The following is a 13,936-nucleotide window of genomic DNA, read 5'->3' on the forward strand; positions in this document are numbered from 1 at the left end:
CTACATTAGAAATAATGGAAGATAGGGGAACCATCTTTCGGGGCTCATAGAATTGGACCCCCTCGTCCAATCTTTTTGAAACTTGGAGAACATTTTGAGAAGAGTCATCGGATGATACGCTGAAAATATGGTGCCTCTACCTCAAAAAACAGCCCCTCCAGAGCCCCAGATACCTGCAGATCAATTCTCCATTATCCCCTATGAGAATTGATCTCCATAGGAAATAATGAAGTGCCCAGCAGACATTTCCCTCCCCCACCCCTTCTGATGACTCTGAAGTGGGGGATTGGCATCTCTACTCATGAGTTGCCGAACTTCCCACTTCTTCAAAGTAACAGAGAGCAACCAAAGGTTCAAATTTACCTTTCCTACACAAACGACCTTTGCAAAGATTGTGCAACCATGTTCTTCTGCCTACTCCTCCCCCACCCCCATTCAGCCTTAAAGACACAGACACACCATCCCAAGAGGAAGCCTTTCCAAGCGGAGTCTGAAGCCTCCGGCTGTGGGGGCGGGGCTTCCCACCGCCGGCCGGCTGACTGGGAGCAGGAAGGAGCCTGAGAAAGCGGGAGAACCCCCACTGGGACCTGGGGATTGGCAAGCCTAGCTGGGACACCATTGGATCATTTGAACCAGCAGGGGGCTTCTGGTTGGGCCAGAGCAGCAGGGATTTGAATCCTCCTGCCCATTGTTCAAGAGTCCCCAAGCTCAGTCCTTGGGCTCCAATGAGCCAAGCAGGAACACAGCTAAAGACATTCACATTAGTCCACATACACAACAATTGTTAATATTAATCCTTTGTAAATTTACCTGAACAAGTCACATTGAACAAAATGGGCCTTAATTCCAAGTAACCAGGCTTCGGAGCGAGGTTGTAAGTAGGGTTGCCAAGCCCAATTCAAGAAATATCTGGGGACTTTGGGGGTGGAGCCAGGAGACATTGGGGGGTGGAGCCTGGAGCAAGGGTGTGACCAGCATAATTGAACTCCAAAGGGAGTTTTGACCATTACATTTCAAGGGACGGCACATCTTTTAAATGCCTTCCTTCCATAGGAAATAATGAAGGATAGGGGCACCTTCTTTGGGGGCTCATAGAATTGGACCCCCTAGTCCAATCTTTTTGAAACTTAACGATTATTTTGGGGAGAGCCACTGGATACTAAACTGAAAATTTGGTGCCTCTACCTCAAATAACAGGGCCCCCAGAGCCCCAGATACCCGTTAGGGTTGCCAAGTCCAATTCAAGAAATATCTGGGGACTTTGGGGGTGGAGCCAGGAGACTTTGGGGGTGGAGCCAGGAGACATTAGGGGTGGAGCCAAGATCAAGGCTGTGACAAGCATAATTGAACTCCAAAGGGAGTTCTGGCCATCACATTTAAAGGGACAGCATGCCTTTTCAATGCCTTCCTTCCATAGGAAATAATGAAGGATAGGGGCACCTTCTTTTGGGGCTCATAGAATTGGACCCCCTGGTCCAATCTTTTTGAAACTTGGGGGGTATTTTGGGGAGAGGCACTAGATGCTATACTGAAAAATTGGTGCCTTTACCCCAAAAAACAGCCCCCCCAGAGCCCCAGATAACGGCAGATCAATTCTCCATGATTTTCTATGGGAATAAATCTCCATAGGGAATAATAAAGTTCCCAGCAGACATTTCCCTCCCCTCCCCCCGTTTTCTGACGACCCTGAAGCGGGTTGAGGGTCTCCAAACCAGGGGATCCCCTGCCCCCACCTGGGGATTAGCAACCCTAGTTTTATATTGTAATTGTAAGTTTTACATGTTGTGAGCCACCCTAAGCCTGCTTCAGCGGGGAGGTTGGGATATAAATAAAATATATTATTATTATTACCATATGGGTGGGATTTCTGTTAAAATGGAGTAACCTCAAAAGGTGCAATACTGCCAATGCCTGTCACAAACTCCAACTGAGCTGCACCATGCAATAAAATCACACATCATTCTGGATAAAGCCACATAAGATACGGACCCTTTTGGAAAAGTCAAAAGTTGTATAATCTTCACAGGCAGGAATATTCAATTTAATATCTTGGGCTTTCCTACTGAAACTGGACCATAAACTATTCTTGTGTGTCCAAAGAACCATAAGCAGAAAGAAAATAGTGGTTCTAATTTTCTGAAACGCACTAACGTACTTTTTTGTACAGAAGGGAACATCTGAAACCAGCCCATTATTGTTTCTACCTAAAAAGTGGAGTCAAGACCTATGAGATATTACTGACTTAACTGGAACGCTAACCATTGAGCAGTAAATTTTCTAAAGTCCTCACCTCTATATCATTCAGATATCCTTGGGAGTTCTTATAATTTCACCATATCTGTAGGCACTTCAGCTAGCAGCCCACAGACAGGTCAAGTTCTAGCGCACAGACCCTAACCACTGTGCCCATTTCAATAGTTTCATATAAAAGCAGCATAAGAATCCACTCCCCCCCCCCCTTGTGGCCATCTTTCTGTTCTGGCTCAGGGCAAAAAAATTCCTCATGACCTTTCATAAAGGTTGCCAAACTTTTCCTTCTTTTCCTATGATTTCTCTGTCAATTTTACATTTGGTTGTTTTACCAACACATTGTAGTTGATCTTTATCATGGTGTATTATGAGATTTTATAGTTTCACAACCCACTTTCAACATCTTGCAAACGTGGTTTAAAATATTTAGATAACTGAATGTTTAAAAATTAAATAAAGGTAAACCTTCAAATGATTATGTACTCCACAGAGCACAGGTCAGACCAGCTGAACGGCAACATGCCCCTCTCCTATCTGGGGGTTAGCAATCATTCTCCTTCTGAACAATGTCAGAAAATTCCTGAAGGGGCAAGCATAGAAGATGCACCTAGACTGCAAGAAAGTTCTCATTATCATCTGGTTCATCTTTCTCGTTAAGCATTTCAGCTTTGTCCTATATGCCTCTCCTACTTCCATAGCTGCTTCTAAAAAAAATCTATATTGTTTAGAATATTTAAGACTCTAGGGTTTTAAAACTTCCTATCTGATGCATTTTTATAGTATTTTCCTCCTTTAAACAGGGAGCAAGTTGTTTCTGCTCAAAAGATTCCAACCACCAGACCCACAATGCCAAAGAAACCACTCGCAGGTATAGACAAAGTGGAGCATAGAAGTCATCTTGTGTTTGTAGCATAACCCTTGCCCCTACAAAACCAGAGTGTGACCCCCGTCAAAGCTAAGCGTTTTCAAGTCCCACTGAGTAAAACAAATGGGCATTTACCCAATCATCACACACAATAACGAGAACTTCAAGAGTTCATCTTTGCCTGTATCAGCGACACACTTCAAAAGCCTGCTTGCCACAATGGACTGTTCTCCCAATTTCAAGAGCCCAGCTCCCGCTTTACTCACCAAAGCGAATCCAAACAAAACACAACAAAGCCCCGCCCCGCCCCGCCCCGCCGCCGCCACCACCACCACCACCTCCTCCTCCTCCTCCTCCTCGTTCTCCTCCCGCGCTCTTTCGAGCGCTTGGCCCAGGCGATCCAGCAGACCGGATTGGTTAGAGCCGGACAATACCAATGACGTGCGTTCGAGGTTTGCACAAACTGAGACAAATTCAAACCTGGGGGCGGGGTAGAGGAGCTGGACCGCGATGGAAGAGAGGAGGTAGACCAGCTGGGAGCTACCAAACTAAATTCAAAGTAATTTACTCTCGAGTAAACGATACAGAATCGGATTGCGCCGCTGCAGTTTTACGCATATATACTTGGGAGGACACTCCAGGTGGGCGCTATTTGTGATACAAACGAACACGCACCTATCTATCTGTAAACTGCCGGCGCTGGTGTTGCTGCGGTGGCGGGCGGCAGCTGCGCCTGCGCAGGCGCCGCTTGTGTTGCTGCGGCGGCAGCGGCAGGCGGTAGCTGCGCCTGCGCCGGCAGCGCTGGTGTTGCGGCGGCGGGCAGCAGCTGCGCCTGCACCTGGGCTGGTGGCGCTGGTCGGCGCTGGTGTTGCGGCGGCGGGTGGCAGTTGTGCCTGTGCCTCGGCGGCGGCGCTGGTGTTGCTGCTGTGGCGGCGCACCAAAATTGGCGCCGTTTCCCCTCTCCCGCTATCGGATTTTTTGAGAGCGGGGGAGGAAGCGGCAAATCCGGGGGTCCCCCGCCAGGGCGGGGGGTTTGGGAACCCTAATACCCGTGGATAAATTCTCCATTATTTTCTATGGGAATAAGTCTCCATAGGGAATCATGAGTACCCAGCAGACATTTCCCTCCCCTCCCCCTGCTTTCTGATGACCCTTAAGCGGGGGGAGGGCCTCCAAACCGGGGGATCCCCTGCCCCCACCTGGGGATTGGCAACCCTAGTTGTAAGGCTACAGTCCTTTGCATGCTTCATTCCATTTCCTTCTTTCTTAACAGAGCTTCCAGTTCCCAGCGTGATCATAACAGCATTATGGACCCTGACGTGGCCTTTCTGAAAGACATTAAGGAACTCATGCAGGGCATTTCAGAGACCACGAAGAAAGCAGCTACTTTGCATACACTTTGGGAGGAGAGATCAAAGCTCTTGGGTAAGAAGACCTTCCTTCTGATGTGTGCAGTCTTCAAGGATGGGATAGCCAGGGGTGGAATTCTAGCAGGAGCTCCTTTGCATAATAGGCCATACCCCCTGATGTAGCCAATCCTCATGGAGCTTACAAGGCTTTTTTTGTTAGCTCTTGGAGGATTGGCTACATCAGGGGTGTGTGGTCTAATATGCAAAGGAGCACCTGCTAGAATTCCACCCCTGGGATAGATTTACTTTTTTTGAGGGAGGGAAAGCAGAAGAGGAAAGCTTTTTGGTAAGGTTACCGACTGTGGGTTGGGCAATACCTGGAGATTTTGGGCACGGAGCCTGTGGAGGGCAGGGCTTGGGGAGGGAGGGACCTCAGGAAGTTATAATGCCATAAAGTCTACCCTCCAAAGAAGCTGTTTTCTTCAGGGGAACTGATCTTGGTCATCTGGAACTCAACTGCAATAGCAGGAGATCTTCAAGTGCCCCCTGGAAGTTGGCACCCTAGTTTCTGGTCTTGCCAACTCTGAACTGGGAAGTTCCTGGATATTTGAGGGTTGGAGGCTGGGTCGGTTTGGTGAGAGGAGAGACCTCAACAGGGTATGAGGCTGGGCAGGGTTTTGGGAGAGGAGAGACCTCGACAGGGTATGACGCCATAGAGTCTACCCTTCAAAGCAGCCATTTTCTCCAGGGGAACTGATCTCTGTAGTCTATAGACCAGTTGTAATTCTGAGACATCCCCAGGTCCCGCCTGGAGATTGGCAACCCAAATAGCAGTAATGCTCAAAAGGCTTACAGGGCGATAATTTTTGGGGGTCCGCTCTGTCACTCTTCTTGTGAATAGGTACTGCAATACTCAGTTCCCACCCAGAGGCAAATCTGAATAGCTAAGGGTATGAGAGAGAAAGAAAATGTCACAGATTGCCAAACATATATCTAAAAGGTGCAAGATTTCTTACTGTATTTTTCTTTCTCTCTCTTTTTTTTTTGCAGATCCTGCAGGCAGTTCTGTATTCTTAGGTGTAAGTTTGAATTGTGGCCTGATTCATCTTTGCAGTAGGTCCCTAGGCCATCAGGTTTTTCTGAAAGAAGACAAAATGTAGTGTACAGGATTTTAGGGCTTAAAGTAACTGGTCAGGTGCTAGTTCTTACTTGAACGGCCTGTGTTTGGGCTCCCTCACACCAGACTACAGGTGGGTTGGGACTTGTGGGACTGAATGCTCCACTGTATAAGAAGAATTAGAGAGCCAGTTTGTAGTGGTTAAGTGTGCGGACTCTTATCTGGGAGAACCGGGTTTGATTCCCCACTCCTCCACTTCCAGCTGCTGGAATGGCCTTGGGTCAGCCACAGCTCTCTTATCTGGGAGAACCGGGTTTGATTCCCCACTCCTCCACTTCCAGCTGCTGGAATGGCCTTGGGTCAGCCATAGTTCTCGCAGAGGTGTCCTTGAAAGGGCAGCTCCTGGGAGAGCTCCCTCAGCCCCACCTACCTCACAGGATGTCTCTCGTGGGGGAGTAAGGTAAAAGAGATTGTGAGCTGCTCGGAGACTCTGAGATTCAGAGTGAAGGGTGGGGTATATATCCGTTGTCATCTTCTCCTCCTCCTCCTCCAAACAAAACGCAGAAAAAAGCAGTCACAGAAGGAGCACAGAAGGGTTCCTTTCCGCAGCATAGCCTTAGATTAGGAGCCCCTCTTGGATTCTTTTAACTGGAAATCAAAACTTTGAGAAATCGGATTGGGACTCTCTCGCGCCATGACAGGTTTGATTCTTGGTTTTCAGGCTGAAAAGTTGAATCTGCTGAATTTCTTCTGTTTGGTGAAGTGGTTAAGTGTGCGGACTCTTATCTGGGAGAACCGGGTTTGATTCCCCACTCCTCCACTTGCACCTGCTGGAATGGCCTTGGGTCAGCCATAGCTCTGGCAGAGGTTGTCCTTGAAAGGGCAGCTGCTGTAAGAGTTCTCTTAGCCCCACCCACCTCACAGGGTGTCTGTTGTGGGGGAGGAAGGGAAAGGAGATTGTGAGCCGCTCTGAGACTTTTCGGAGTGGAGGGCGGGATAGAAATCCAATATCTTCTTCTTCTTCTTGTTCAAGAGTTCTGCTTCACCCTCCTCCTCCCCCCATAAACAATCTCCCTGGCAGTGTTTTATTTCTAGTTCAGATTTTAGAGTTCTTTTCCTCCAGACTTTTGACTGCAATTTCATTGCTGGGTGTATTTAATAATATCTAGAATATTATATTTCATTGCCAATTGCTTTGAATTCTTAGAATAAATGGAAAATGAAAGCGATAAGCTCGTGTTTTATTAAGGACAGAATGCATTAAAAATGGGGTATTCTAAAAGAAAATGTTAGCACTGACTCCCACGGCAAGCATTCCCGCTAGGGCGGCCAAGTCGCAACTCAGAGATGTCCCCCTTTATCTTTCCATTTGCCACTGACTCAGGAGATGAAGTAGCTATGGCATTTGTGTGCACCCGTTCACCTCCCTATTAGGGTTACCAGCACTGCATCAGCCAATGCTGGGAGATTTTAATGGCGGTGCCTGGGGAGAATGGCGTTTCGGAAGGATGTGATTAGGCTTCCCAATCCCCAGGTCCCAGAGGGGGATCCCCCAGTTTTACAGGCTTTCCCCCTCCCCCAGCCAGCTGGCCGGCGGGGGAAGCTCCACCCCCATAGCCATCATGCACCTCCATGAACGATTCCCATAGGGAATGATGGGGAATTGTTCCACAGTTATCGGGGGCTATGGGGGCTGTTTTTTGAGATAGAGGCACCAAATTTTCAGTATAGCATCTAGTGCCTCTCCCCAAAATACTTCCCAAGTTTCAAAAAGATTGGACCAGGGGGTCCAATTCTATGAGCCCCCAAAGAAGGTGCCCCTATCCTTCATTATTTCCTATGGAAGGAAGGCATTTAAAAAGATGTGCCGTCCCTTTAAATGAGATGGCCAGAACTCCCTTGGAGTTCAATTATGCTTGTCACATCCTTGCTCTTGGCTCCACCCCCAATGTCTCCTGGCTCCATCCCCAAAGTCCCCAGATATTTCTTGAATGGGACTTGGCAACCCTAGATGTGATGTTGTTTCTGAGTGATGCTCTAGGAATTTCCCTTAATCTCTACGTAAAGACCTTCGAGAACTGGGACTTTCTGCATGCCAAGCAGATGCCTTGAGACACAATTCCTCCCACAAGTAGTTACTTGGGTGGCTTGCAGGGCTGGCCCTAGGATGCATGGTGCCCCAGGCAGCCTCCCCCCCCGCCTCCCCCTCTGCAGCACCTCCTCCTCCCTCACTTACAATTTCAATGCCCAGGAAGGAGTGGTGGAGCACCGCGCTTCCCAGGATCTTTAAAGGTCGCCCCCTGCCGATCAGCTGATCGGTGAGGAAGACATGCCGGAAGCTTGCAGCGCCTATGTCGGCGCAATCAGGATCAGTGAGGGATTGAGGGGGCAGCTGCGGCTGGAAAAACGAGCGAGCTGCTGAAAGAGTGGCCGCCACCACTGCCTCCTCCCCCCTTCCTTCCTGGGTCATGAAGAAAGGCGGAGGGGGGATAAGGCAACCTTTAAAGGAAGGGGGGGTGGCCTTTAAAGAGCCCAGGAAGTGTGGCGCTCTACCGCCCCTTCCCGGGCCTTGAAATAGTGAGGCAGGAAGGAGGAGGCTGGGGAGGCAAATATGGATTTGCCTAGAGGGCGGGCGGGGTGTGTGTGGGGGGGGAGGGTCGAATTTGGTGCCCTCCCCTGCCGACGCCCTAAGCAAATGCCTAATTTGCCTAGTGGGCAGGCCGGCCCTGGTGGCTTGACCTCAGATCTGCCTGTGCTCATCTGCACCTTGGGTCATCTCTCCTTAATGTCATTCTTTTCTTAATCAAGATGAATTTGAATGAAACTGAGCAAATGATCTCTACCGTGGAACACTTCCATAACCAGCCCTATTTCTGGGACCTGCTGTACTCACTGCCGTGGCTTCAGAGAGGCAGTCTTTCCCAAGAACGTGGGATTGAGTATCTAGCAAAGCTTCTGCGTACCGTTCAGAAGTAAGTTCAAAAACCTGGATTGATGTTATGGGACGGTATTGATTCTGAATGTTTGGTATTTTTCTTTTTCTGTTTTCAGGGTTGGTCAAATGTGCTCCCCAGAAATGGCGGCAGGTTAAGGCTACAGTATTGCGGCGGCTTTCTAAATTCTTATCGTTCTCATTTGTTGTAGGAGCTCAGTTCGGTTTTATAAACTCTTTGCAAATAAACTTTTCTTTGATAAACTGTTTACAAAACGGGGCTAAAAGCAGGGGTGGCATTCTAGCAGGAGTTCCTTTGCATATTAGGCCACGCCCCTCTGATGTAGCCAATCCTCCAAGAGCTTACAAAAAAAAAAGCCTTGCAAGCTCTTGGAGGATTGGCTACATCAGGGGGGGCGTGGCCTAATATGCAAAGGGACTCCTGCTAGAATGCCACCCCTGGCTAAAAGACAGGTCATGTGCGACAAACGCCTAGTGATGGGTACCTGATAGGTCACATGTTCATGCAGGGACTAACCTTTGGAAATCTCTCCATTGCTCTGCACAGATCCAAACACTGGAAGGAGGGGGGGGGGGGCTTCATGCTTCCCTCCCATGTTGTTTTCACCAGAAGAAACTCAGGCAGGGGCCCGTGGGGCCCGAGGAAGGGGCATACAGTAGGGTTGCCAATCCCCAGGTGGGGGCAGGGGATCCCCCAGTTTGGAAGCCCTCCCCCCGCTTCAGGGTTGTCAGAAAGTGGGGGGAGGGGAGGGAAATGTCTGCTAGGAACTCTGTTATTCTCTATGGAGATTTATTCCCATAGAAAATCATGGAGAATTGATCCGCGGGTATCTGGGGCTCTGAGGGGGGGCTGTTTTTTGAGGTAGAGGCACCAAATTTTCAGTACAGCATCTAGTGCCTCTCCTCAAAATATCCCCCAAGTTTCAAAATGATTGGACCAGGGGATCCAATTCTATGAGCCCCAAAAGAAGGTGCCCCTATCCATTATTTCCTGTGGAAGGAAGGCATTGAAAAGGTGCCGTCCCTTTAAATGTGATGGCCAAAACTCCCTTTGGAGTTCAATTATGCTTGTCACAGCCTTGATCTTGGCTCCACCCCAATGTCTCCTGGCTCCACCCCCAAAGTCTCCTGTCTCCACCCCCAAAGTCTTCTGGCTCCATCCCCAAAGTCCCCAGATATTTCTTGAATTGGACTTGGCAACCCTAGCATACAGTCCCCTGTGGCACTTTCAGCTGGTGAAAACATTACGGGAGAGAAGGCTGAAGCTCCTCCTTCACCCTTACAATGTTTGGAGTTGTGCCATCAGTGACCAGGGCAGGGCCAGCCTTAGGCTGTCTGGCACCCTAGGCAAGGAGAACTTCCGGTGCCCTCCCCTGCACTGAACATCACCGAGTCACACGAGGGGTGCCCAGTTTGGTGCCCCCAGAAGGCTGGCACCCTAGGCCACTGCCTCGTTTGCCTAGTGGCAAGGCCGGTCCTGTAGAGGGGACGTGGCAACCGGAGCGTGGAGTGATGGAGAAATCTTCCCTGTGTGAACATGAGGCCACCGCAACCCTCAACGCCAACCGGGGTGGCAGAACAGCCGGCAGACGTGAACTGGAATTGCTGTTATGTGATAACGCTGCATTTCATGTCGTTTCTGTTTCATGTGTGTCATAGCCAGGGGTGGAATGCTAGCCGGAGCGCCTTCGCATAAACCGAACTTCCCCGACAGGCCCACAACAATTAACATGGGAAGAGGCTGCCACTGTTACGGCACCGAGCAATATCATCTGTAGACCGCTAATAGAGTAATAATGGAACAGAGAACTGAAATATGGAGAAACTGCCTTTGTTATGAAATCTTTTTTATAGCACCTAATAATCTAGTTTTAAATTGTTCAGATATGTTTTCATTCTTTTATCATTGTAATTTGAATTGTTCTCATCATGACTGTTAGCCGCCCAGAGTCCGTGTGCGGAGTGGGCGGCATATCAATCCAAAGTAAATAAAATAAAATATTTAGGCCACACACCCCTGATGTAGCTAATCCCCCAAGAGCTTACAAAAAAAGAGCCTTGTAAGCTCCTGGAGGATTGGCTACATCAGGGGTGTGTGGTCTAATATGAAAAGGAGTTCCTGCTAGAATTCCACTCCTGGACATAGCCCTTTATGTGGTGGAGAAATGACGTTTTGTCTATTTTGTTATCCCAGTTCTTTGGCATTCTTAGAAGATTTGAATGCAACACCATCAACCCAAAAATCATACAGTGTCCTGAAATTAGGTCTGACTGTGATGACTGCAGTTTTGGAAGCCTGGAATGGAGAAGGTATTTAGCAATTTACATCCCCCCACCCTTCCATCCTTTTTGGTTTCTGTTCTAAGTAGGCATAGTTATATAAGAAAAAAGAAAAAATGGGAACCAAGATGCGGTTAGGTGGATTGGAGCAGCCTGGATTCTTAGGGAGCAAAAAAGTCACTCTCCTCAGAATCGTATTTGGGTCTATTCAATAGGGCTTACTCCCAGAGAAATGTTCTCAGTGGGCTGGAATTCTAGCAGGAGCTCCTTTGCCTATTAGGTCACACACCCCTGATGTAGCCAATCCTCCAAGAACTCACAAGGCTCTTGTTTGTAAGCTCCTGGGGGATTGGCTACATCAGGGGTGTGTGGCCTAATATGCAAAAGAGCTCCTGATAGAATTCCACCCCTGCCCGTATGCACTAGGCTCCAAACCTGAGGCACAAGGTATACATAGGCAGGCTATTCCACTGACCTCCCCCACCCCCCCCCCCAAAAAGTCACCACTCATCATCGCTAGGTGCAGATCTTATCTTCATCTTCTGGTCTCATGGAGATCACCTGGACTTTTTTTTTTTAGTAAGATCTCCTTTGCATATTAGGACCCACCCCCCTGATGTAGCCAATCCTCCTGGAGCTTACAGTAGGCCCTGTACGAAGAGCCCTGTAAGCTCTTGGAGGACTGGCTACATCAGGGGTGTGTGGCCTAATATGCAAAGGAGCTCCTGCTACCAAAAAAAGCTCTGAATGCCAGTGCTATTGCTGGGCACACCTAGCTGATTTACCTCTGAGCACCTGAGGACTTCATCTTCAGCTTTTCCCTTCTTTCCACCAGCATCTGGCATCTCTTGCTGGCTAAGGGCAATGGATTCCCCCTCTCTCTTGGGCAGTGATCATTGATGTTAGCCTACTCCCGTGTCCAACAGCATGCCCACTGGCTGCAAGAAATCTTGGTGCTTGGGAAGGGCAACAGTGGGAGAGCTTCTAGTGTCCTGACCCCACTGGTGGACCTCCTGATGGCACCTGGGTGGTTTTTGGCCACTGTGTGACACAGAGTGTTGGACTGGATGGGCCATTGGCCTGATCCAACATTGCTTCTCTTATGTTCTTATAGATGGAACTCTCTGTGTGGGGCAGAGATGCTCTGTATTCTTGGTGCTTGGGGAAGACACAGTGGGAGGGCTTCTAGTGTCCTGGCCCCACTGGTGAACCTCCTGATGGCACCTGGGTGGTTTTTGGCCACTGTGTGACACAGAGTGTTGGACTGGATGGGCCATTGGCCTAATCCAACATGACTTCTGTTATGTTCTTAAGTCCAACTCTGGCTTTTTTGTCTCCTGAGGCCAAAACCCTCCAAATGCCTGCCTTATACCTTATCCCATGTCTGGTTGTTGGCTGCTTCTTTGACACTGCTGTTGGGTAAGTACATCCAAGATGGTGCTTCTTCTGAGATGTAAACACGAAACCAGGGATTTTTTTAAAAAAAATGCCTAAATACTGCTAAGAACAAAAGTTGGTGGTGGCTACAAGCATAGCCAGTTTCAAGAGGGGATTGAATAAATATATGGAGCAGAGGTCCATCAGTGGCTATTAATCACAGAGCATAGATGGAACTCTCTGTCTGGGGCAGTGATGCTCTGTATTCTTGGTGCTTGGGGGGCACAGTGGGAGGGCTTCTAGTGTCCTGGCCCCACTGATGGACGTTTTGTTGGCACTTGGATTTTTTGGCCACTGTGTGACTCAGAGTGTGGGACTGGATGGACCATTGGGAGCCAGTTTGGTGTAGTGGTTAAGTGTGCGGAATCTTATCTGGGAGAACTGGGTTTGATTCCCCACTCCTCCACTTGCAGCTGCTGGCATGGCCTTGGGTCAGCCATAGCTCTGGCAGAGGTTGTCCTTGAAAGGGCAGCAGCTGTGAGAGCCCTCTCCAGCCCCACCCACCTCACAGGGTGTCTGTTGTGGGGGAGGGAGATAAAGAAGATTGTGAGCCGCTCTGAGTGGAGGGCAGAATATAAATCCAGTGTCTTCTTCTTCTTCATTGGCCTGATCCAACATGGCTTCTCTTATGTTCTTAAGCTGATGGCTGTCTCGATCAAACTCAGTCAAACCATGGGGGATTTGTTTCTTTCTATTTTTTCTTTCAATGGTGGTCTTGCCAGCTGTGAGTTACAGGAAAGGAAAACATGCAGAACACATGAACCAAAGTGCTCCTTCTTTACAGGTTTTCAGTATATTCTCTGTCTTGGGGATATTGTGTGGATCCCCTCTGTTAAGACTGAACTTCAATCGCAGTTGGGATTTGAAAAGATTTACATTGAGAGAATACTCAATTATACAGTGAGGCTCAATAAGGTAAGCTTCAGGTAATATCGTTGTCGGTTGATCCATGGCGTTGCTCCCCTCGGTGAGGTTCGTGCCTCTTTTGGAGAAAGGGTGGTTCTTTCCAGTGGATCTTGGAGGCTTGAAATCCCGTTCTGTTTTTGTCCTGCCTTCTCAAGGGTGACAACGAATGTTTCTGTAGAAAAGACCATAGAGGAGAGATTCCTCTAGGGCAGGGGTGTCAAACATGCAGTCTAGGGGCTTTGCAAGGCTTGCTCGATTGCACAGGAGCTACAGAGCAAAACCTCTGTTTTCTCCGTTGGCTGAGGCTCCTCCCTTAGATAGATAGATAAATTTATTGTCATTGTTCTCAAAGAAAATGAGCAACGAAATGAGGTGCTCTTCCACAAACATACCAACGCATCAACACCCCCCAAAAGGACATATACATAGACCATTTAAATGCATAAAAGCCGATAACACAGCCACAAACAGCCACAAACAACACCCATCCACAGAGCACTGAGCTGCAGCAAGTGATTGCGCCGCCATCTTAGTAGAGGGAGGAAGTGGGGGGAAGGATAGCTTGCTTTCCCAGGCTCTCTCAATCGCACAGCAGAGTTACTGAGCCGAGCTTTTCTTCCTTCTATTGACTGAGGTTCCTCTCCCTCCTGGTCCCCTGGGGAAGGAAGGAAAGAGCCAGAGCTTCCTTTGCCCAGTTCCCTGGATCCCATGAGAGAAATACAAATAAAGCACCTTTAATACCAATGAGTGCTAACATTTTAAGCATGTTTTAAATTTTT

At 48.6% G+C, this 13,936-nt stretch overlaps 1 protein-coding gene across 1 annotated transcript in view; it reads left to right on the forward strand.

The window, feature by feature from the left end:
* ABCA13 (ATP binding cassette subfamily A member 13) overlaps nt 1-13,936 on the forward strand; it is a 388,752-nt gene that overhangs the window by 38,295 nt on the left and 336,521 nt on the right. Inside the window, exons 4-8 of the mRNA XM_060247734.1 lie at nt 4,389-4,540; nt 5,515-5,543; nt 8,390-8,553; nt 10,729-10,844; nt 13,036-13,166. Of these exons, the coding sequence (XP_060103717.1) occupies nt 4,389-4,540; nt 5,515-5,543; nt 8,390-8,553; nt 10,729-10,844; nt 13,036-13,166 (592 nt within the window). The remainder of the gene's footprint in view (nt 1-4,388; nt 4,541-5,514; nt 5,544-8,389; nt 8,554-10,728; nt 10,845-13,035; nt 13,167-13,936) is intronic.

The sequence above is a fragment of the Heteronotia binoei genome, chromosome 10, assembly GCF_032191835.1.
Source record: "Heteronotia binoei isolate CCM8104 ecotype False Entrance Well chromosome 10, APGP_CSIRO_Hbin_v1, whole genome shotgun sequence".
NCBI lineage: Eukaryota > Metazoa > Chordata > Lepidosauria > Squamata > Gekkonidae > Heteronotia > Heteronotia binoei.